We start from the raw sequence: 26,170 nt of genomic DNA, 5'->3' as shown, positions 1-26,170 counted from the left end.
TTATTTGTTGATCATCATCATTAGCCCATATGGGACGTGAATGGGCTAATGCACTGCAGATAAAAAGGCCTTATGAGGGTACAGGCCATAATCCACCACACTTGCTAAGTGCAGGTAGACGGATATCACGTGAAAATGAAAATAAAATGAAAATGGAAATGGAACATGAGCTTACAAGTTACAACTACTTAAAGGAAAAAGTATCGTTACAACTTTTGGTTTTATTTCCGTCTAGCCCGCTTTCGCAACGCGCGATATGTAACTTTGTTCCAATAACATATTATTCAATAAAAGTTTCCTCAATAATAACACGCTGGATGCTGTAGATTATTAGATAATTATATCCTATATATAACTATAAACTATAAACATGTTTTGTCTCGTGTGAAATCAGTCGCAATGTGGATGTCAATTCGAATGCTGGTTGTTTTGGTGCTGGCCAACTTTGGGTATGTTTTTAAAACGTTATTATTTTAGTATTAGCTTCACCTGTAGTTTTGTATGAAACCGACTCATTTAGATGTGATTTAAACCGGCATTACGGCGATAGATTGAATTCAAAGTATCGGTGACAATACAATAATTCTACGGTTATTTTTTAACTATATTATTTATTTATTTTATAAAAAATCCTTCTTTTTAATCAATATCAACAAGAAAAACTTGTCAGGAATTAAATAGGTAATAAAAAATTGAAAAATTCTCGTGATGTTGTACGCACGAAGCCTAGCGAAGCTTAGCTAGTATAATTATAATAAAAATAACTGCGTTAAAAACAACCGATTACTTTTGCGTTTTTGAAGTCTTGTTTTTAACGCAGTTATTTTTATTTACTTAATACTTTTTAGTAAGCTTTTTAGTGTATTTTTCAACACGAATCAAACGAGCCCAAACTCGATAAAGATGAGGCAATATATTACTGAGTTCCTATCAAATCAGCTCTATGTCATGATAATGTTTCATAGCTATCCAATTTACATACGTATACGAAATTTCAGCTCAATCGGTTACCGGGAAGTGAATCAAAGTTACTTGCAACATTTACAAATACAGACAAAAATGCTCATAAAATAAAAACTACTGGGCCTATCCGAATAATTTTTTTATGGAACCAATTCGACACCATCCCGCGTCGAACAAAAAAGAATCACGTAAATCGGTTCAGAAACCTCGGAGTAATCGGTGTACATACATAAAAAAACATACCGGCCGAATTGATAACCTCCTCCTTTTTTTGAAGTCGGTTAATAACTCAGCCCCCGGTATCACAGACACAATAGAATCTTAGAATCTATTGTGTCGTGGACCGATCGGGTCGATCGGGGCTCAATGGGTTAAAAATACATAAAACAGATTAACATAAAAAGAATGACATAATAGTCTTAGATAATAATACAGTCAATAAAACTGATAAAATATCACCTTTGACACACATATCACTTCACTACATAGTATAAAACAAAGTCGCTTTTTCTGTCCCCATGTCCCTTTGTATGCTTAAATCTTTAAACTACGGAACGGATTTTGATGCGGTTTTTTGAATACATAGAGTGATTCAAGAGGAAAGTTTTAGTGTATAATTTATTAGGTTTGAGACAAAGCGGGCGAAACCGCGGGCGGTAAGCTAGTTAGATGTAGGTAGTAGATGAGAAGCACTTTTGAAACGTCATATTTTTAAATATTTTTAACATTTACCACCGATTCGGAAAGTAGTATCTATTGAGAAGAATCGGCAAGAAACTCCATAGTTGTATCGAAATTAGGTACCTAAGTCCTAATCTGTGTCATAAAACCAGCTGTTACAGTTAATTATCATGCATTGAATTTAGAACTTACTATCACGTTTTTTCATCATAACTAATATTATAAAAAAGTAACTCTTGTCCATCTGTCAGTCTGTCTCTTCTTCAGGCCTCAACCACTGGACCGATTGGAATGAAAGTTGTTACAGAGATAGTTGCTTTACTGTTTGTTCTATTTACTGTGGTAATTACTTAAACAGTAATATCATTGAATCTTTTATAAACAATCAATATCATTATCTTGTTATTGTGACCCTCAATAGATAACAGATAACATTTTATTATATATTTTCTAGGAAAATGGATGATGACTAAATCTTATATAATGCCAGAAAGTTTAAATTGAACAAACAATTAATAATAAAAATAAAATATTGATATTGTAATTAAATTATATGTTAGGTATGTTCATAAATAATTCTATATAATTTCGAGAACTAAACTATTATTGTAAATGCTGTGTACACCTTTTATTTATAAGTGTATAATATTAATTAATTAGTAATGTTAATTTTATCAATGTCAAATGTATTTATTGTTGGTGTGCCAAATTAAAATAAAAAAATAATAATTTTATGATTGTGATACAACCGTTCCGTACTGTCACGATATCACATAGAAACAGTTGCGAAAATCCAATCTCAATAAAACGTTAATGCAACTTTTTGCTCAGTTCGTGGTCGCGAGATGACATAATATATACATTTACCAAAGAAGCTTATATCATTTACCACACAGATTTACCACGATAAAAAAAAAAACATTTAAATAGCTTTATAATACTGGTTGTGCTCCACGGTTTCACCCACATTGTTCTGCTTCTGTTGGTCTTAGCGTGATGATAAAATATTGCCTATACCTATAGCATCCTCGAAAAATGGGCTATCTAACATCGATATATTTTTTTCGAATCGGAGTAGTTCCTGAGATTAGCGCGTTCAAACAAACAAACAAACAAAATCTTCAGCTTTATAATATTAGAATAGATATAAGTTTTATTTAAACTTTATTATTCATTTCGATTAAATACGATGTTCACAACTCCATGAGAGTTTAAAGAAAAGAAAAGAGTAACAAAAAGGTAACAACCCTATTGGCTATTGCTTCGAGAGTGCGTTGTTATTTTATAGATAAGACTTACTAGTTATCTTACTGTTTGTAGTCTGTATACTGTGGTGCAGTTTCTCAAATGTGTTTTGTTTGCATTGTATCATTAACAACACAAAAATTGGTATCAACCATTCGTAACATTATTAATAAAAATGATTATCCGTTATCGTAAATTACTTGGACTGTGTAAAATCGTACCGATCTTACAACCCGTTCACACATGGGAGTCCGTTTTACTTGAACGTTTTTAACGGATACGTCATAAATTTATGCTCTGTTCACACATAGGCACCGTATAACGTTCAACGGATCCGTCATTATAGGTAAAAAAACCAGAATCTGATGGCAAATAGGGAAATCAAAATTTTGAGTGTGCAACCCTAGGGAAAATGGACTGAACGATCTTGATACTGCTTATTTTTTAGTTTGTTCTCAATATCATTAGTCACATTACATAAGTGGACAATACTGAACTTAATAATGAGATATCCACTTAATATTATGTAGGTACATACTTACATGTATAATATACAAATTTCTTTTATACAGGTAATACATATTATTATTTACACATACCTATATTTGTATGTTCATTATCATTATGCCATGTGAAAATATCGATGTTATATCGATAGAAAACTAGACTGTTTATATTTTTTTATAAAATAAAATAAAAATAAAATAAAACTATGTTTATTTTCGTAAGTATTAACAGATACACATTATAAAATTGACTTGGACAGCTTTGACTTGAAGAATAGCCGTATTGGAAACTCCTGTAATAAGTTTTCATAAAATTATATTCTAATCAACAAACAATATTATAGTTACCTACATATAATATTTTTTTAATTTAAAGTATCAAAACGGGTAAGTCCAATTTACCAATAAAATCTTCAAAATTGAAAATTGTGATGTGTTGGACCCTTCTTCATCGAATGTTTTCTTATCAAAAATATAAACAACACATCTCGCTTGTGATCGCAGCGGCATTTTCGACATTTTCGAAGATTTTTTAGACAAAATCCTAAAAATTATTCATCAACTGCAAAAAAGACAAATAATTTGACAACCAATTTGATAGTTGTCAAATAAGTTGCCACATGAAAATCTTTTATTTCTTAAATAAAAATATGCCATCAGATTCTGGTAGACCTCTAACTTACAAATGGCAAATATCATCTTTTCTATTATTTTTTTTCATTATGGCAATGATCAAAGACATCTGTCATGTGTCATATATGTTCTGTGGTCAGACTTATCAGCTGAGAATGACGTAACCAAAACACGACTGAGGTTATAAATTTATAATATTTCGGATGCGACAATCAAAACAAATCAATTTGTAAGTGATTTTGTATGAAACAAGTGATATTCACATACAAGCGCTACAGTGTAAACCACAGGTGTAAACGTTCTAAAACATTCATACGTTAATTGGAACACATCTGACGGGAAATCAGATTAGTTAAAGGTAATTTTCTTTGATAGATAATTCGCATTTCGCATAGTTTTATTAACATTTTGAATTTGAGGGACTGTAGATAAAGAATTGATAAAAATTGATCAAACAAGCTCATAATCTTTGTTTCACTATATAAATTATAGACTAATTAAATTAGTTGATTAAAAAAGGTAATTAACTTAGACGAAAATTAGTCTGTAATCAAATTAATACCCTAATTGGACATAGTACGAAATGATACTATGTTAGCGATAGCTATTAAGTAAACTGTGACTATATTAAGCCTCGCAGTTTTGCGTCATATTAATTATTGGCTTTGGGCACACCCCGGACACTCCATACAAAATTATAGTTTTGACAGTCACACTGTAGAGACTGCAAATGTGTGTAAACTCTTTATGGTTGGCACATTTGTGACTAGCGTAAAAAAAAATTCGCGTTTTTCTGATGAAATACATCCGTAAACAGCACAATATCTAACCATTTTCTACGAAAAACGATAATCACAAATCCAAAATAATAAAATTGCTTTAAGTCAATTTGATTAATGTTGTCAATCTTCGTTGCGTTTCGTCTAAAGACGTCGTTGGTATCGTCCTTGCGGGGAAATGGGTACCATAACATGTCTGATCGTGCGGGGTGAGGTAAGTGTTTAATTTTGGCGGGAGGCGGAGAGTGTCCGTTCTGTAGCGTTTAGCTACTATTATGTATTCTGTGCTTTGGGCGTAAACCATGTTCACCGTAAATTTCTGAAGTGAAATGATTAGTGTATTTAATTTCTTCATTCTCATTCTAAATATTTAGAAAACAACAACAACAAAACAAATTGTTTACGTAAGCGGTAAGCTACTATTAAGTATTCTGTGTTACAGGTATGTGCATTATTTATTTATTTGATTATTTATGGAAAATCTACTTCTAGTTGTTAGTAGTTACATATTTTTTACTATTTTAATTAATATGAATAATCATTAATACTTCATACTTATCTAATATATAGGTTTTACATTTAAAATGATAATAATGTGTTGCTAAGCACAAAACTCAAGTACGGCTGAACCAATTTCCTTAATTCTTTTTTTAAAATACTCTTTGAAGTATGTGGTAGGTTCTTATGGAGAGAAAACATAAACATATACCATGGGCGAAGCTGGGGCGGACCGCTATAACTATATATATATATATATATATATATATATATATATATATATTACTAGCTTTCCGCCCGCGGCTTTGCCCGCGTTTTCAAAGAAAAACCCGCATAGTTCCCGTTCCCGAGGGATTTCCGGGATAAAACCTATCCTATCTCGCAAGTTGGATCGAACTGCACATGGTGTGCGAATTTTATTATAATCGGTTAAGTGGTTTAGGAGTCCATTGAGGACAAACATTGTGACACGAGATTTATATATAATATTAGAGATATACATGATATTTACACATACACATGCTTATTTATATTGAACAACAAAAGTCTGTACTGTGTACAGATGGAAGATTTTAAGTAGTCTTTCATTTCGATATCTTATTTATGAATAGGTGTATGTTGCTTTTTTAATCACATTTGGAGAGCTCTTATCTATTTTTATTTATTATGGCTAGCACCTTAACCGCTTATCGGAGTGCGGCAACGCCGCATAAGTTTTCAAATTGAATAGCCTATCTATTCAATAAGCAATATATGTAAGTGCGGCATCGCTGCTTAAGTGTATAGTGCGCCTCAAGTCTATCGGCAATACAGTTTGAGTGCGGCAACCGCGCGTAACTACTGCATAGGTGTTCGCGTGCTGTAGGTGTCGCAACGCAGGTTGAATGTAGAGCGCGCCACTATCTACTGTTCAGTTTAGTGCGGCAACCGCGCTTAATTTCTGCATAGATACAGGCGATGTAAATGTGGCAACGCAGGTTGAATGTGGAGCGCGACTCTATAGGCTTGTAAATAGAGTGCGGCAACGGCGCTTATTATGGCACTGATGTAGAAAGTGTGGCAACTTAGGTGGCAACACTGTCTAAGTGTGTGCCCATGCTTTTTCATCTGCAGCTTAGTGAAGAGCGGCAACAGCGCATTATAATAGTGGATACAAACTAAACTTTCACAAAATATATGTTTACGCAAACAGCGTGTAAAAGCCTAAAAGTTAATTTTGAAGTACTTACTACTTACTACTACTTACTTAATACATACTTACTTACAATAATACATAGCAATAACTTACATCATTTTATTTTAACATAGGTTAAGTGGTACATCTATAAATAAAACACACACCTCCAAAATACGATGATTTGAACGTATTTTCTATTTATTTATGTTATGTAAATTACAATAACTGGTACTGTTCGCAGGGTCATTTAGTTACATAATTCGTCAAATATAATCAATGAAACTGGATTCCTAATTAACAATTCATACAAAATATTTAGCTCTTTATATAAATAGCTTCCTAATTATACTATTTTGTTGATTATAAACCATTTTGTGTTAAGCTTTGTAAATAAGCAGTTATCTGTTATGAGTTTAGTTAAGAAAAGTCTGTTAAAGTTATTCCGTGTTAAAAGTTTGAAGAATGTGTGTTATAGTGTGTTTATAATGTACGTATTTTTAGTAATATTAATAATGCGGTTAAATGTAGGTAGGTACGTAATTTAAACACAATAATGTGTGTAATAAACCGTATTATTTTAAAAGTTTTGTATTTTTTAAAACCTTACAGTTAAGACCACGTTAAGACGAATGGTTTGTATGAAGATTGAAGACTATAGATATTAGGCTGGTTGCAGAGCTTGACCGACCGTCAGTGCGTACCGTCGGTCCTGACGATACGCATCAACAATTGTATGACTGACACTAATGCGCATGACAATACGCGTGCGTATGGTCGGTCTAGCTATGAACGGTTTTATGAATTTCCATACATATGACAAGCGCGACTGACGTACGCACTGATGGTCGGTCAAGCTCTGCAACCAGCCTTAGGCGTTTATAGACTTGGCGTAATAAGTTACGCGAAATTATAAGTTCAGTGTTAGGGTGTTTTTCCACTAATAATGTGCGAGGATGTGTAGGGAGGAATGTGTTTGTAAGTACCAATCATATCGCTTCATTTAGTTTGAAGTTTGAAGCGATACTATTGGTTATTTTCAACACACATTCCTCGCTCATTATTAATTAAAAGCACCCTTAAGCCTGCCTGCTGCTGCAACCTGACTTATTCCTACTAGTTTATTTTTGTTTTCTAGGCTATGAAGTGGTGATTTTCTTATACGTTACATGTACTTTATTATAATTTCCAGTCAAGCCATGCCAGAATCATACGATACGATTGTCGTCGGTCTCGGCGCTGCCGGGGTGACGGCTGCGTCTACACTTGCGCGGGCCGGCAAGAGAGTGCTGGGCCTCGAGGCTATGGACAGAATAGGGGGTAGAGTGAAGACTGTGCCGTTTGGCGATGGGTTTATAGAGGAGGGGGCTGAATGGTGAGTGTAGAAGTAGCATAATGGCTGTCTTTTTTAGTTTACTAGCTGCGCCCCCCGGTATCACTCGCGAGGCTCCGCTCCTGTTGGTTTCAGCGTGATAATATATAGCCTATAGCCTTCCTCGATGAATGGGCTATCTAAAACCGAAATAATTTTTCAAATCGGATCAGTAGTTCCTGAGATAAGCGCGTTCAAACAAACAAAATCAGCTTTATAGTATTAATAATAAAAATAAATAAATGATAAAGTATAGATTATATAAATTATTTTCCAGGATACACGGCACAGAGAACAGCAGAGTATACCAAATGGCCATAGACAACAACATACCATTACTAGACCAAGATTTGGAATTCGAAGTGTACAGGTCAGATGGAAGCCAAGGCAATAATACGTTGATTTCCGAACTAGTCGCATTCTGTCATGATCAAGCTGTCACTTCGACGGATAAGCCGTTGTCTTTGGGCGAATTTATTACTGGCAAGTAAGTGTTTTGTTTTTAACGTCATATTAGCTTTCATCTATATGGGCGTATTCAGAAAGAAAGCTTGAAACTTGTAAGCGCTTATCGGCGCTTGTCAATGCTGGTTCGTTCTACACAAATTTTATATGGCAGCCACCAGCATTGTTGAAGCTTGTCGGAACTTGTCGGCGCCGATCAGCGCTTATAGGCGCATGTTCATATATTTTCCTGCGCAGGTTACCAGTGCTGACAAGCGCCGATAAGCGCTTATAAGCGCTTATAAGTTTCAAGCTTTCTTTCTGAATACGCCCTATGTTTATATGTAACCGACTCGTTTATACTCGATTTTGACCCACTTTAAACGGATAGATTTAATTCAAACTGTATACATTTAACAAGGATCGGTGATGATATAATAATTTCATGAATTTATATTAGTAGCGTATTTTTAATCTATATTTATTTGTACTAGTAGAAGCTGTTGTGACTTGTTAGTTGTTACCCATTACGCGTAAAAAAATGTACCTCATATTACACGTCTTCCCAGTAACAATATTTTTAGCATTTTTTTTTAAACTTCTAGATTCATGGAACACATTAAAATCAAATATCCCGAATTGGAAAACAATCAGACGTTTATAAAGGAGTTTTTAAACTTTATGAACCTGATCGTTAATAATTATGAAGGGTCAAACGACTGGACCGATGTTAGTGCAAAGTCGGCTTTCAAAGAGTTAGGTGGACATCAGCATATGAGCTGGCATAGATATGGCTATAAGACCTTTTTTGAGCTGCTTTTGGTAAGTAAACTAATACTGAGATTGGTCCTATTTTTGCCAAAGGACTACAATACTTTTGTTTTCGTACTTATTTCTTATTTATAACATTTTTTTTTTCATATTTTTGGTTTCAAAACATCTACAAGTAATAACTGCGTTAAAAACAACCGACTTCAAACTTGCACTTGCAAAATTTACAAATACCTACAGACAAAAATGCTCATAAAATAAAAACTACTGGGCCTATCCGAATAAAATTTTTATGGGACCAATTCGACACCATCCCGCATCGAACAAAAAAAGAATCACGTAAATTGGTTCAGAAACCTCGGAGTAATCGGTGTACATACATAAAAAAAAAAAAAAAAAAAAAACATACCGGCCGAATTGATAACCTCCTCCTTTTTTTTGAAGTCGGTTAAAAACACGCATTTTATTTAACACTTATTTATCTAATTTATTACTGAAGCGCCACGATTTCACACAAGTCGAACATGATGTTAAATAGTCAATAGACTAATTCAATATATGGACTATAAAAAACAGAAGATTATTTACATTTGAACCAGTTCTTCCTCAGATTAAAAAAAAACCTTCAGCTTTATGTTATTAGTATAGAATGGGGCTTTTATACTATAAAATGCTATTAATATAATATTTCAGAACACATACAACAACGGGCCAGGGTTACCAAACCTAGATATTAAGCTAAATTCGCCCGTATCAAGAATTATATGGCCACGTAATAGTACAGGCAATGTTATAGTAGAGTGTGAAGGAGGACAGACTTACACCGCACGACATGTTATCGTCACCGTGTCGTTGGGTGTCTTAAAGGAACGGTGAGTTTCATTCAATTATTATTCACTTAATCTGTCATTTTTAAGGTTATGGGTAGTAGATCTTATCCATTCATTCATTTTATCATCAGTTTAAGGGCATAGCAAGTATAAAGTAAAGGGTTAGGGTAGATGCATTTTATTTTGTAATTAGTAGTCTGTATATGATGGTAGATGTGTTGTAGTGCAGTATATTTAGATAATCAGCTTCGATAATTATGTACCTTCACATATCAGGTGTGTTAGAAATGCATTAAAATAACAATTAAATGTTAACAAAAATAAGGAATGAGAGTTATGCGCGCTTCAGGGAAGGTATTAAAAAGTAATAAAATAACAGCGGGCTTAAATTCTACGTTTAATTATGACCATTTATTTTAATCGTATCTATAAAGAATCAACAGTTCCGTTTCCTACATAAAACAAAGAACTAAAATATAAACTTCAAAATCGGAATCAATTCAAAAAGCAAAACATTACAGACATCGAACACTTTCACACCGGAGTTGCCATAAGAAAAAATATCCGCCATAGACAAAATAACAATGATTTACGCGGATAAAATAGTTGTAAAATTCGAGAACCATTGATGGAAAATAAATATGCTACGCTTCATGTTGTTGTTGTTTATGGTTGTCAGATAATAGACATTGAAAATAGATGAAAAATTACTAAAAAGGTTACATGATATAGAAACTTCTCTTCTCCTTCTTTAATGGCAATTCCCGATCGGACGGATGTATAGTGTCTAATTTGACATTGACGCTTTAGATAGCCGGGAATGATGTTATACCGGTCAGTTGAAATGAACTTTATTGCTTCGGAATAGAGATGGAAATTAAATAATCGGGATATGCAATTTGAAATATCGAAGGGATGTGTTTATAAATAAAGTCTAGTTGAGTGAATAGTTACCTAATGTTTAAGTTAGTATTTGGAGCTGGTTTATTATGATCGTTTTTATAATAAACTTGGTGAAGGTTGACTTAAATAATTGCATGGATCTTAAACGGTTATGGATTATAAATAATTGAATTTGTTACTTCTTATATTATTTCGAACGCATTAATTCAAAGGATTTAAATCAGTATGAAATTGAAATCATTAAAGGATTTAACTTATAATTAATGACAAATGCTACCAAAAAATTTAAACTTCAAAACACTTTACGTTAAAATAAACTGAAAAAAAAAACACCCGTACATTCAAAAATTGCCATGATAATTGAATGAATGAAATAAAAATAATGAAATGATTATTATTTGCCCTAGCCGAAACTAGTGCAGAATATGCTCAATGTAACTGAGTAATATTTTAATAATGGACGTGTATATCCAAGCGCAGTAATCCCCTCCACATTTCACCACAGCAAGTTGTTATCACCAGATATATCTAAAGGTAAACGACCATAAAAATTTCATTCATAGGTATATTTTTTCACAATTGGCTGCATTTAGTCTTAAAAACGCGCTAAAATCTCGAAAAGTCTATGTGATTTGTTTTTTATAAAATTCATGTTTTGGTACAGACATTCGACACTATTCTCACCGGAGTTGCCACAAGACAAAATAACGGCCATAGACAAAATGACAATAGGATTGGTAGATAAAATAGTTTTGCAATTCGCGGAACGTTGGTGGGAGAACAAATTCTTCGGTTTTTTATGGAATGAGGATGATATTAAAAGTTTGGGAGATGACGAGAAATGGTTGAGGAGATTCATGGATATAGAACCTTGTATGGCGTCGAATCGGACTATAAGCTTGTGGACGACGGGTGATGACGCTATGACGGTCAGTATTGAACCTCAATGCATGGGGATAGGGGTGAATATCGTATATGAAATACATACAAGAATGTATGTGTTTTGATGTATATGTATGAAGGAATATAGTCACAAGGGTTCACTAATCATTGATCATTGGCATAGCTAGGGCTAAAAATGACGGATTATTTGCATTTAAAAAAATCACGGGGAATAAAAGCATGCTAAATTATCATTGAAATTTAGCACCCATGCAAACATTGACATCATTTATGATATACAATCATCATCGCAGCAAAAAATGCAATAGATGATCCATTTAATACATTATGAGAAATGAAGGCATGCATACTTGGAGAGAAGGTATTAGACGATGCCATTAAAATGAAAACATGTTGGAAGAAAGATGATTTATGTAATTAAATAATTCTGAAATCCTTAAACTTTATCAATAGAAAACAAAAAATATGGAAGCACTGAAAGTGATGTTTAAAATTAAAAGTACTCAAACTAGAATAATACTAAATGTAAGGTGAAAAAAGACGTGTGGCACTCGGGAGTCGGGGACTGCCGCGGTATACCTATTGCATAGCATGCCTTCAAGCCACACCTCCGTGCCCGTCCCCGTGGGGAGCGTGAGGATTTTTTTCGTTACGGAATTTCTGGATTCGGTCTCCGCGCTCAAGGCCCTCAAAAGCTATGCAATAGCTTAATAAAAAACGGATATATCACAGACACGATAAACATAAATTAAATAATGCTTTATGAAGACAACTAAGATACATGAACAAAAATACTTGAATATGTAGTAAACTAAATTTAAAATTTACCACAATTAATTAAAAATACTGTTATTTTCAAAAACTAAACAACGGGTGCATTTTTTAAGAAAATTGAAAACAGATAGAAAACCCAAATGGTTGATTTTCGCTTTTTTAATATTATTAACTAATTATCATTTACAGAAATATGCTTAAAAATCGTTATTAAAATTCAACATTTAATAGAAATAAATTAGAAGTTGAAAACAATGTTCTCATTTTCTTCAAAGCTGTCAATTAAACCTTTTAGTAACAGATTTTCCCTAAAAAATTGTTTTAAAACGAATCAGTCATTCAAATTCGGTGTTTCCAGACATGAAAAATTATTCGAACCCGCGTTGCCAATAGAGAAAAGAACAGTCATAGACAAAATGTCTATGGGCGTCATGGATAAAGTCGTTTTGACATTCGAAAAACCATGGTGGGACAGGAAATTATTGTTCTTCAGCTTCCTATGGAGGTTGGAAGATATAGAAAAAGTGTCTAAGCAAGATTATTGGATAACTAGAATTCTTGGAGCTAGCAACCCTATGGGTTCAGATAATACGTTAACTCTATGGACGAGTGGTGATGTGGGCAAAATGGTCAGTATAGAATGTAAGTGAATGCCGATGAATATGACGTCATTCTTTAAGAATAAACAACTAGACTCACAATCACGCTTAAAATTGTCTATGGTTTCTTAGGAAGTGTTTTATATGCGATACAATAGATTTTGAATGTTACGGCAACGAAATAAAATACGATGCCGCTTTTTGACGATCTTTTAATAGAACATTGTGAGTCTAGTTGTTTATGGTATGTCAATGCGTTTTATCTATGCATTTAGATTTGTTTTGCATGGGTTGTTCGATATTATTAGTTATTAACTAATATTAGCGCTAGCTAACCATATCTATATTAAGTTTTTCCACACTTAATATTTACGCAAATAAACCAGTACATTAAAGAAAAAAATTCTAATGTGATTTTTAGAGGAGCATGTTTTTTTGTTGCATGATATGCTTGCATGTATTTTGAATTGAATAAATAATGCCTGTTTAATGCCTGTTGAAAACATAGTGAAATAGTTACAGATTTTTTAAATTAAAGGCTTTTTTCTTTTATTAAAATATATACGATTTTCATTTTAAATAGGTAGGTACGTTCTGGTACGTTATTCTATATTTTTATGCAAGATATGAGAATTACGAAAGGCTCCGTCCCATATAATATTCTGTTATATTTAATTCAATAAAAAAGTCGTGTAAAGCAGTTAGATGCATCCAGAGTTGAAAAACTACTGAACGATTGTTTAATTGTATTAATTGGTTTGCTGTATGTGTCTCCGGTTGAATAAGAATAACAACTGTTATCCTACTAACAAAAAAAATACAACTCAAGTCAATATTACATAAACTTCAATCTGATACAAATGTAAAACCAATAATAATTTCTAATACAGGTAGAAACATTACCAGATGAGGTCGTGATACGAAAATGTATGGAGTTACTCCGTAAATTTATGGGCAAGAAGTATAGTAATATACCAGAACCAACGGGAATGCTAAGGTTAGTAAGAATCGTCGTTCCTTATTATAATTATTAATTACTAGTGGTCCGCCCCGGCTTCGCCCGTGGTACATATTTCTCAATAAAAAATAGCCTATGTCCTTTCTCGGGTATCAAATTATCTCCATACCAAATTTCATGCTAATTGGTTCAGTAGTTTAGGCGTGATTGCGTAACAGACAGACAGACAGAGTTACTTTCGCATTTATAATATTAGTAAGGATTATCATCATTATTTCCAAAAAAATTTCATTTTTTTAAGTGAAACTTCTCTAAGCGCGTTAAAAGTTAAATTTCAATCGCGTCATGTCAATACCATCACGTCATGGAGTAAGGCGATGAACTTGCCAAAGAAGTTTCACTTCTGACACGTGAGCTCGGCACACATGCTCTTTTTTTCGCTATTCTTAACCACGCGGGCGAAGCCAGTTAGTTTTAATCTATACATAGTACATACTAATATTATTATAAAGCTGAAGAGTTTGTTTGTTTGTTTGAACGCGCTAAACTCAGGAAATACTGGTCCGATTTAAAAATTATTTCGGTGTTAGATAGCGCATTTATCGAGGAAGACTATATGCTACAATGACCTATTATACTAGTAGACGCGGCATACGCCAACATCATTGCACTAAAAAACAGCGTAATTAATACATACCTACTTACTAACGCATTATCACCAATACAGTTGTTCTCTCTTTCACTCTCACGCACGAGACATAATACATGTCTCACTCATGTACTTCGTAATAACAACTGCCGATTAAAATATAAAAAGAACGTCCAGCCACGACGCTGAATGGTGCGTGACTAAGTGAAACTCGGGCACTTACCTGAGTTTTTTTCTTGCCAAAATAGAGAGCGGGTAACGTATCTAGCTCTTTTATATATTATCATAGATATGCTATATATCTCTAAGCTATATAATATCATCACGCTAAGACCAATAGGAGCAGAGCAATGCGGGTGAAACCGCAGAGCACAGCTAGTTAGACATCATATACTTTAAAACAGAGCAAACAATCTTTATTTTTTATAAAGGCATATATAAAAGTCATATTCGTTTCAGGTAATTTTGTTAAATATATTTATAAATATTCTTTTATTCTTATCCCGATGCAACGACATGGAACAGATAGCATTTAATAATTTACTAGATTTCCACGTTTGCAAAGGAAAACCCGCATAGTTCCCGTTCCCGTGGGATTTCCGGGATAAAAACTATCCTATGTGTTAATCCAAGTTACCCTCTATATGTGTGCTAAATTTCATTGTAATCGGTTCAGTAGTTTTTACGTGAAAGAGTAACAAACATCCATACATCCATACAAACTTTCGCATTTATAATATTAGTAGGATAGTGCCAATCCCGATACTTCGACAACGAACATTATAACGATTAATATTTGTTTAATTTCTTTTGCCAAATTTTAACAACGTAAGTCGTAATTAATACCTCTCTACGTATCAATCGATCTCTATCCATCAAATTATTTACAATAATTAATTTTTGTTTACAGGTCAAAATGGTATAGTAACCCGTACACACGGGGTAGTTACAGCTTCGATAATCTAAACACACCAAACTATCCTCACGCAAGAGAGGCCCTAGGGGCCCCATTGCTGGACTCATCCGGAACACCAAGAGTTTTGTTCGCGGGAGAAGCGACAAACCCTACACACTTTTCTACGGTAGCTGGAGCAAGTGATACTGGGTATAGGGAAGCAATGAGATTATTACCGAGTAGTAAAATGTAAATAAATGTTTTGTATGAACAAGTGGTTTTTATTTTCATCCCCATACATACATAAAATATAAACTGACGTAGATGCGGTATATAACAACAAACTAGAAGTTTAAGTCGTTCCACGTTAGAAAAAAAATAGAATATACATTTAAACCATTAGCCAAAAAGAAATAGTCGATAGACTAAACGCAACCAAGCTAAATAATTAGCTAACTTCAAACGGAACGTGTTATTATGCGTATGCCGCTTCTAGCTCAGTTTATATCAGTATTTTAAGTATAAAACATAATAAAGTGTGTGTATTATACAGTATAGTATTACACAATTAAAATAGCCAAATCTTCTCACACAATAGAGGCCCTAGGGGCCCTATAGCTGAACTCATCTGCAACACTAAGGCTGGGCTGCACCATGTTACTATAACAATAACAAACATGTTAACAGTTAAAGTAACGGTTAAGGAAAATATAAGTTGCATCATGTAAAAATAAAATGTAATTATGTTGTGAAATAGACGATAAATACATATGTGTAGAGATTTTAAAATCGTGTAGAGAATGTAAAATGAACGTATTAGTTATATGTGAGCAAATTTAATGAATAAATATAAATTACTGGATTTCACACAAACTTCTATACAGGATGTCCCACTGTTGGTTTACTAAGCTCAAAGGAGGTTATAGTTTTGTACGCTGAGTACGTAAAAAATAATTATAAAATTCCAGACGCATTTTTTTTTTCAACTAGATGAATTCTTAATGTGTGCGTTACCCAGGCAAAATGTTTTGCTTTAGAGAGATGAGACTTAAACAAATAATTAGTGTATCATGAGGAGCAATTTGTTTACTAATAGCAAAATTTGTTTGAATTGTAGTTTTTAAGTTATTTAAGAAAAACAAATTTTGCTGGAGTAACGTTTGAAACGTTACCCAGGCAAAATCGTCTTTCAAAAATTAGTTTCAGCACGGAACCAAATACATGAATAGATAGCTTTTGTTGAGTAGTAAATGTTTATAAATAGCAAAATTTGTGTGTGGTATAGTTCTTTAGTTATTTAAGATTTTGCTGCGGTAACGTTTTGGGATTTCCCAGATCTCGAAAACGGCTCAACGCAGAAGTTTGAAAAAAATACCAATAAAAGACCTTAATTTGTTTAAATTTGTTTAATCATTAGTTTTTGATTTGGTTGACGTAAACCAATGTAATTAAATGGTTTCAAAAATCAGAAGAAGCGGGTTTACATGTAAACCAATACACTTATAACCAAAAAAACAGCTGTAAAAAATACCCGTGGTTCGACGCTTGTTTACAGCAGACATTTTAGATTTCATACTTTACACGTTAAGAAGATAAAAACAAATTTGATTTATTTTAGACTGGTCGTACTTTAGCGATCGAATACGCAGTTCCCATAACATTAAGAAACATGGCATACTTTAAACAAATTAAAATGATTCATGAAAATTCTTTCCTGTTAATTTCAGCCTTGAATTACGGCTCTAATGAAAGTTATCTCAAAAACAAGAATATGTCAGCAATTCTCTAATAAGCCGACCAAATTGAAAAGGTCACGTAAAAGCGACTGCACCGTACGTACGGGTAATCTTCGCAAATTAGCAGCTTGGTAACCGATGTTTTGTACAGTTAAGCAGAAAAACGTTATTCGTGAAGCCGATTTTTTAATATTTTTTAAGTGCAGTACCATATTACACAATTTTTACTAGTTAATAAAAGTGTAATATCATAGTGTATAATTTATAGTGTGATTTAAAACAATACAAACATATATACATGTAGCTATATTTTTAGTACTTAATTTGTTGTTTCTGTTAAACCAAATGTTTTATTTTGATACCACAACGCAAAGCCACGCTAAAAACGTTTTAACGTTCTTGATGCTAGTCAGAGCAGCGCGCATCGCTGTGTGCAATGCAACGCAACAGCTATATGCCTTGTCTTACTTACTCTTTAGCTGTGAGTAGTTGAGTACGCTCTATCTATGGGTACGCTAGCTCCGACCGAACCAATGAAACAATCAGTCGTGAACCAAGTGTTTTGGAGAGAAGTGCTTGTGGTTTATGTGTGTGTGTACGACGACGTCTTTGAACGATGTGAGTATTAAATGTTTTTATTTTACAGTACAGTTGTGTTTCAGTATGAAGTAAAAATAATTAAAAATCATTAAAAAATAAACGATTTATTTTCAAAATTAAAATAAATTAAAATATTCAAGATAGACCATAGGAAACGTTATATTCCAATTAGACCTTTTACCCTTTTCTATTAACACATTACACACACAACGCCGACTCAATTCCAACTCAAGTCACACTGTGGTATTGAAATATGAGCTTTATGTCGTGTTACTTAGAGTGGATATTTCAACATTAAGTTAAAAGAAGGTTACGACGCTTTGACAATGATTGGTTCACGGGTTATCCACCTGTGGCAGTCACATGTAATGTTAAAATATTCACTCTAAGTAACACGTAACAAAACTCAAAAATGTTGATGCTAAGGCAAAGCAATACATATAATTTGTATGAGACTGATTTTTTAAATAAAAATAATGAATCTTAACCATTTTATTATTTTAACTAACCTGACCAGAAAACTTTTGTATTCAACTGTACTAACAAAACATCTATATTATCCTGTTCATTTCAGATGGTTGCGCTTATGTATGGTGCGGTCGCTTTTATGTGACCTTTTCAATTTGGTCGGCTCATTAGAGAATTGCTGACATAATCTTGTTTTTGAGATAACTTTCATTAGAGCCGTAATTCAAAGCTGCAATTAACAGGAAGGAATTTTCAGGAATCATTTTAATTTGTTTAAAGTATGCCATGTTTCTTAATGTTATGGGAACTGCGTATTTGATCGCTAAAGTACGACCAGTCTAAAATAAATCAAATTTGTTTTTATCTTCTTAATGTGTAAAGTATGAAATCTAATATTTCTGATGTAAACAAGCGTCGAACCACGGGTATTTTTTACAGCTGTTTATTTGGTTATAAGTGTATTGGTTTACATGTAAACCCGCTTCTTCTGATTTTTGAAACCATTTAATTACATTGGTTTACGTCAACCAAATCAAAAACTAATGATTAAACAAATTTAAACAAATTGAGGTCTTTTATTGGTATTTTTTTCAAACTTCTGCGTTGAGCCGTTTTCGAGATCTGGGAAATCCCAAAACGTTACCGCAGCAAAATCTTAAATAACTAAAGAACTATACCACACACAAATTTTGCTATTTATAAACATTTACTACGCAACAAAAGCTATCTATTCATGTATTTGGTTCCGTGCTGAAACTAATTTTTGAAAGACGATTTTGCCTGGGTAACGTTTCAAACGTTACTCCAGCAAAATTTGTTTTTCTTAAATAACTTAAAAACTACAATTCAAACAAATTTTGCTATTAGTAAACAAATTGCTCCTCATGATACACTAATTATTTGTTTAAGTCTCATCTCTCTAAAGCAAAACATTTTGCCTGGGTAACGCACACATTCTTAATCCGTATGTGTATACCCATAACAAGCAACCCGCCCAACTTTGCCACCAGCACGTGAGCTATCGTCTAAGATTATGTTTTCATAGACAAAATGCTCACATTAGAGAAGCGGTATAAGTATGCCGGCTGCGCGAAGCTAGACAAGAAAACATGAATTTTCAGGAAAAATTTAGCAAAAAATTTTTTACGTAATTTTGTTGTTTAAGCATTTTTTACGTGATGAGTATGTAAAACTACAAGTCCCTTCGCGTTTAGTATACCAATAGTGGGACACCCTCTATTGTATATCCATATATCATGCGAAAAAATCTGTGGTCAATGATTTTATATAAAATTCCTCGAGGTGCCTTAGAGCTAGCGCGCAAGAGCAACTTTTGTCTTCGCAACTATTTTGTCTCTCCCATCAACTCTATAGGAAGTTGTGTCGCTACGTGCGCGCACTTTCTTACTAGCCCATAGAGTTGATGGGAGAGACAAAATAGTTGCGGAGACAAAAGTTGCTCGTGCGCGCTAGCTCTTAGAGCTAGCGCGCACGAGCAACTTTGTCTCCGCAACTATTTTGTCTCCGCAACAATTTTGTCTCTCCACCCATGGGCTAGTATGAAAGTGCACGCACGTAGCGATGCAACTCCCCATACAATTGATGGGAGAGACAAAATAGTTGCGGAGACAAAGTTGCTCGTGTGCGCTCGCACTTAGAGCCAGCTCGCACGAGCAACTTTGTCTCCGCAACTATTTTGTCTCTCCCATCAATTTGTATGGGGAGTTGCGTCGCTACGTGCGCCCACTTTCATACTAGCCCATGGGTGGGAGAGACAAAATAGTTGCGGAGACAAAATAGTTGCGGAGACAAAATAGTTGCGGAGACAAAGTTGCTCGTGCGCGCTGGCTCTTAGTGAAAACGGAATGAAAAACAGAACTGACATATTTTGTGTTCAAGTTTGCTACAATGTTATCTCAAGGTTATCACATTTAAAAGCTGATACAACTTGCGTTGTACTGGTGTATATGCTGAAATACTGACAAGTTTCAAAATCCGTTCAGTAGTTTTGTCATGTTTGTGTAACACAGATGTAGGTAACATCTAAACAATTAGTCTTTTATTTGAGTTAATAATAATATATTTAAGAATATCTACTTTTTATAGGTATCTACCTATAAAAAGTAGCGTGTGTTCCGACTTCCGAGCACACGTGTCAGAAGTGAAACTTCTTTCGTAAGATTCTAAGATACCACAATCGTTGCGTTACTCCATGACGTGACGGTATTGCCACGACGCGACCTAGAAATTTGACCTCAGCACACCCAAAGTACTTCAATAACTACACTACTAGCGGTCCGCCCCGGCTTCGCCCGTGGTACATATTTCGCAATAAAAGGTAGGTAGCCAGGTATGTTCTTTCTCAGAATCCAAAGACTGTCTAATCTTACGTAGTATTTTTATTCTCTTTGGTGCCAAATTTTATCAAAATCGGTCCAGTAGTTTATGCATGAAAACCATACATACATACATAATTAAAAACCTTTCCTCTTTATAATATTAGTATAGAAGTATAGATACAGTGAAACACAAACAAGAAAGATAGGATTTTAATAAAACAAATACATTTTTAAAATGCCTGTATTTACAAATTAAAATATTAAATTTTACATATTATTTACAACAGTATACTAATAAAATTATGATCAATGCGAAAACCTTACATGTGCATTTTAATATTAAAAAGATGTTTTAAAATGTTTGGGGCCCCAAAACTTATAAGGCCCTGCTTAATATTAAAAAAAATTAATTGACAGCATCATACATCAGAAACAAAGTAATTTAAGTTAAAGTGATAATAAAAGGATGAGAATGATTTTCTTACATTTATTAAAATGAAAATAATATCTTTGTATTGTATACAAGAATAAAATATTATATTTATAGCGGTATAGCATTTTTAACGCAATATAGACACAAGTTTCATATGAATGTTTACTGTTAATACATTATTATGAAACTGTGTCTACTTTATACAATAGTTGTATGGCCCTATCTCTAGGCGATTAATTACAATAATTCAATCATTACAATAGTTTAAATGCAAAAATATTTTTTATTTTATTTATTTTAAAATAACTTTTTAATCAAAGCTTACAACAAATCTTCAACTCATAATTAAAATTTAAGGGCCTTTATTTAACTCATTGAGTAAGAATAAATTCTTCAACAATTCCTTATATCAGTGCCTACACGAAGCAGAGCCTATGAATTACCGAAGAGATGCTTTTCCACCAATAATATGCGAGGAATGTGTTTGTAAAGAACCAATCATATCGCTTCATTTAGTATGAAGCATTAAGCGTTTGAAGCGATAGTATTGGTTATTTACAAACACATTCCTCGCTACACAATCTCGCACATTATTGGTGGAAAAGCACCTAAACCGGGGCCCCAAACTAGGGCCTCTAACCGTCAGCCGGCGGTTGCCAGGTAACGGCGCGCATTTTCCTATTAATCTCTAACAAAATGAGTTGACATCTCGCTATTTGTGACGGCCGTAACTGTGGTGTGGGGTCCCTAGTTCGCTCCGTTTGTTGCGGAGACCTTTTGGCCCTGCGTAAGGCCCGGCGGCGACGGGCCCTGGCTGTTGCTGTAAAAAACATATTTTAATTATTTTTATTAAAATTGTATTTTGATTGATTTTAAAGACTCATTCATCTATACATATAATAAGTCTGTAGAAGGGTCAATTCTGTACATTGAAAATATTGAAAAAATAAATAGCAGGGGGTGTTACTGGATCGATACCAAGCCCAAATATGTGATTAAAAAAATTTTTGTCTGTCTGTCTGTCTGTCTGTCTGTATGTTCAGGCATCACGTGAAAACTAGCGGTTCGATTTCGATGAAACTTGGTATATTTATACCTTACTAGCGATCCGCCCCGGCTTCGCCCGTGGTACATATTTCGCAATAAAAAGTAGTTAGCCTATGTCCTTTCTCGGGTATCAAAATATCTCCATACCAAATTTCATGCAAATTGGTTCAGTAGTTTAGGCGTGATTGAGTAACAGACAGACAGAGTTACTTTCGCATTTATAATATTAGTATGGATTATCCTGGGCATAAAATAGGATACTTTTTATCCCGGAAAAATACGTAGAAAAAAAAAATCTCAATTTTTCTTAATTTTTCCGCGCGGACGGAGTCGCGGCCGGTAGCTAGTTGTAAATAATACTAATTCCGATGTTTGCAACGAATCATGATATATTCACAAAAATTAAACATTATAAAAAGGTATTCACTTAATATAGCCTGCTGACTGTTGTATAATAATTTAAAACTAATAAGAAAATATAAAAGGAAAAATTTCAATGAAAAATCATTGATTATCTATACTAATATTATAAAGCTGAAGAGTTTGTATGTTTATTCGTTTGAACGCGCTAATCTCAGGAACTACTGGTCCGATTTGAAAAATTCTTTCGGTGTTAGATAGCCCATTTATCGAGGAAGGTTATAGGCTATATATCATCACGCTAAGACCAACAGGAGCGGAACAATGCGGGTGAAACCACGGGGCACAGCTAGTTTATAATGTCTCACCTGATTCATTTTTATCCTTGTTTTTAAATTCATCGTCGAGCGAACGTTTCTTCGGCGACTGGAATAAAAAAGAAAAAATTATTACAATTAAAACTTAAAAGCTACTTATTAATTTAAATACGTATGACTTATAACTTATGATTTTTTTAATATTACTAAGTAGATTGGAATGGGGGTGACCTGCCTTCCTGCACACGCAAGTATTATATAACATATCTGGGAAACTGTAACTGGAAAATTTCCTAACTCAAACATTTATTTACTAGAAGCACTTTTGAATCGTCATAACAATGATACAGAAAGCAGATTCTACAGAGAAGAACCAGCAAGAAACACTGTACTTGCGCTTTTAAAGTCAATTTTCCTAAACTAAATGTATGTCTTTAACTGAACAAAATAAACATAAATAAAAACCCTTTTTTTATTTCATCACACAATGAACAATTAAAAATAAATTGCATATTGTAATAATTGGCACTTTATAAAGATAAATGCTTTTTTATAAAGATAAAAATGCATTATTGTCATACCTTCCGTTTCTGTTTCTGATAATGCTGAGCATCATAGAACTGTGGCTGCGCTCGTTTGATCCTGCCCGTTCGTCGTCTAATATCTTCGACGGCTGGTAGCGTGTCCGCTCCTCGACGATTTGCGAAAAACGTATGCCCGCACTTACAGGACTTTGATGCAACTGCCACCTGTAATATATTCAAATTAATGGACAGATGAAAAAAAACCGGCCAAGGCCGAGTCGGACTCGCGCTCGAAGGGTTCCGTAATATACCAGTAAATATTCTGTGAAAATTTTACCGTGCTTCAAATTGAGCATAAAATAGGAAAAAACACGTTTATTGTATATATATCCCTTAATTTTTTTAAGCTATTGCATAGCTTCTATCACGGGCCTTGAGCGCGGGGACCGAATCGAGAAATTCCGTAACGAAAAATCCTCACGCTCCCCACTCCGACGGGCTCGGAGGTGTGGCTTGAAGGCATGCTATGCAATAGCTTTACCGCGGCAGTCCCCGACCCGTCCGATTAGGGCCCTTCTGGCCTCCTCCACTCAAGCGACAAAGCCGAGGTTCGAGATCCCCGTCAAGGGGGGACGCCCTTGTGCATGTCGCTACCAGGGTGAACCTTCAGTTCACCCCCGCGTCCGCGTTAAAATGTAGAAGCCCTTCTGGCTAACATTGAGAAACACCTTACAAAAAAAAAAAAAGGCAGTCCCCGAGTTTTTAAAGCCACACTTTTTTTTTATATTTATTATTTGTTGTTATAGCAGCAACAGAAATACATCATTTGTGAAAATTTCAGCTATCTAGCCATCATGGTTTATGAGATATAGCCTGGAGACAGACAGACAGACGGCGTAGTTATATTCTGTTTTGCTCTTTGTACCTTAAAAAGTGTAACTATTAACTAGAACATACAACTGCAATATAAATGTTTCGTTGACTGAACACATAAGACTACTTATTTATATTACAAACTAGCTGCGTCTCATGGTTTTATACCCGTAAATGAATTTTTCCTCTAAACCCTAAATTTCCTAATCCTTATGAAAAAGCATAATAAAAAGTAGCTCAAACTAACTACAGGACAGTTCTTTATGATAATATACAGTTACATATTTTATGAAATTAAATTGTGCAATACTGAAATGATTTAAAAGAGCAACTATGGAGTTTCTTGCCAGTTCATCTCCATAGATACTGCTTTCCGAATCTGTGGTAAATGTTAAAAATATGTATTGACATATCAAAAGTGCTTCTCGAAGAAGTCAATAAATAAATGTTTGAGTTTGAGTTTAATCTTTATTTCTTTGACTATCTGTCAGTGAAAGCCCATCAAAATTGGTCAGATTAGGATAATAAGTATTACAATACAGTATGATAGTAGGAAAACCTGGTACTAACTATTTTAACTTTATAATATTTTACATAATCATTATCGGAATAGGATGTCCAACAGACTTTAATTATTATTTTTTAATTTCATATTTGAGTACAAGTAAGAAAGCATTTGCAATATGGGATCATATTTTGTTTTTTAATATGTTCCTTATGTAATTAAAATCCTTTATTTTCTACACATTTTAAAGAGGAAAACTTTGTTTGTTTGATTGTAATGAATAGGCTCATAAACTACTGGACCGATTTTAAAAATTCTTTCACCATTCGAAAGCTACATTATCCACGAGTAATATAGGCTATATATTATCACGCTAAGACCAACAGGAGCGGAGCCTCGCAGGTGAAACCGCGTGGCACAGCTTATAATAAAGTTAGTTTAATAGCCAAATGATTGAATTAATTATCTAGTTCATTGGTTAATTACATTTTCATATCATTACTTATATCGTGATTGCAACATATTATATGATGTTTAAGTTGCATATCTACAAAAACTTGTTTTTATATAAAACTAGCGGTCCGCCCCGGCTTCGCCCGTGGTACATATTAACGTTTTCTCTACATAAGAACCATCCTCGTACTTCAAGGAATATAATAAAAAAAGAATTATCGAAATCGGTTCAGCCGTTCTCGAGTTATGGAATTACAACGAAAAGTGGCATTGATTTTTATATATTAGATGCATAATTTTTTCAAAAATGTTTTAAAAATGTTAATTCCATGTCGATCCAAGCGATAATTATTATTATTATTTGAAGTCATAAATTAACAAGCATCAGGGAATAAAAAAGTACATTTCTCAATTTCTCATCACACACACATTGTAAAAAATATTACCTGTAATTCACATTTGGGGCAGCTTTTTGCTATCATCTTATTTTTACCCATTTTCGCCTCCACATAATACGTTTTTATATTAATGATTTCAATTATTAAACTTTATTGTGCATTCCTTTTCAGTTTTACGTGAACAGTAAAAAAACTTTAAGTTACTATAATGAGATTTACTGATTTCAAAGGATTTTCTGAAAAAGTAAAACACAAGGGCCAAGGCCAAATAAATCAGATCTAAAATTTCAAGTTGCGGTCATTGATGCTGTCACTTGTCAAGAGTGACACAATAAAGAGCCCATTCACAGTACGATTTATTCCTGCAGAATTTTGTAATTGTTGTAGTCAAGAATTTGTTGAATAAAATTTATTTTTGTGCTATAGCATAATTTTTTTTTTAACTGAGGCTTCAAGATACAAAAAAAATGTTGTTTAATGACTCATGTTTAGCTTATTCACAAATGTCATATTTTTAATACTGGCAATAAATTTTGAAGA

The 26,170-nt window shown here is 33.6% G+C and overlaps 2 protein-coding genes and 1 long non-coding RNA gene across 5 annotated transcripts; 2 read left to right on the top strand and 1 right to left on the bottom strand.

Moving 5' to 3' along the window:
* Positions 1-364: 364 nt before the first annotated feature.
* On the top strand, positions 365-15,848 carry LOC123704769 (spermine oxidase-like). Of its 3 annotated transcripts, none has more exons than XM_045653263.1 (8): positions 365-449; positions 7,672-7,854; positions 8,129-8,338; positions 8,901-9,117; positions 9,760-9,938; positions 12,835-13,105; positions 13,966-14,072; positions 15,593-15,848. In XM_045653263.1, exons 1-8 carry the CDS (start codon positions 400-402, stop codon positions 15,828-15,830), a joined length of 1,455 nt encoding a protein of 484 aa, XP_045509219.1. In that variant the 5' UTR covers positions 365-399; the 3' UTR covers positions 15,831-15,848. The 3 variants fall into 3 exon arrangements, with proteins under 3 accessions (XP_045509219.1, XP_045509220.1, XP_045509221.1); XM_045653264.1 differs by lacking the exon at positions 12,835-13,105 and adding an exon at positions 11,464-11,728; XM_045653265.1 differs by lacking the exon at positions 365-449 and adding an exon at positions 4,243-4,386.
* Positions 15,849-17,097: 1,249 nt separating this feature from the next.
* On the top strand, positions 17,098-18,946 carry LOC123704803. The gene is made up of 2 exons (XR_006753180.1): positions 17,098-17,931; positions 18,488-18,946. It is a non-coding gene; the product is annotated as an uncharacterized LOC123704803 (long non-coding RNA).
* Positions 18,947-20,974: 2,028 nt separating this feature from the next.
* LOC123704794 (UPF0547 protein C16orf87 homolog) lies at positions 20,975-25,922 on the bottom strand. Its single transcript, XM_045653295.1, has 4 exons — positions 25,679-25,922; positions 23,459-23,626; positions 22,929-22,986; positions 20,975-21,973 (listed from the first exon to the last, which is right to left on the bottom strand). The coding sequence occupies exons 1-4, from the start codon at positions 25,727-25,729 to the stop codon at positions 21,789-21,791; spliced, it is 462 nt and encodes a 153-aa protein (XP_045509251.1). The 5' UTR covers positions 25,730-25,922; the 3' UTR covers positions 20,975-21,788.
* Between the last annotated feature and the right edge of the window lie 248 nt (positions 25,923-26,170).

The sequence above is a fragment of the Colias croceus genome, chromosome 30, assembly GCF_905220415.1.
Source record: "Colias croceus chromosome 30, ilColCroc2.1".
Lineage (NCBI taxonomy): Eukaryota > Metazoa > Arthropoda > Insecta > Lepidoptera > Pieridae > Colias > Colias croceus.
This window is presented reverse-complemented; position numbering and strand designations above follow the sequence as displayed.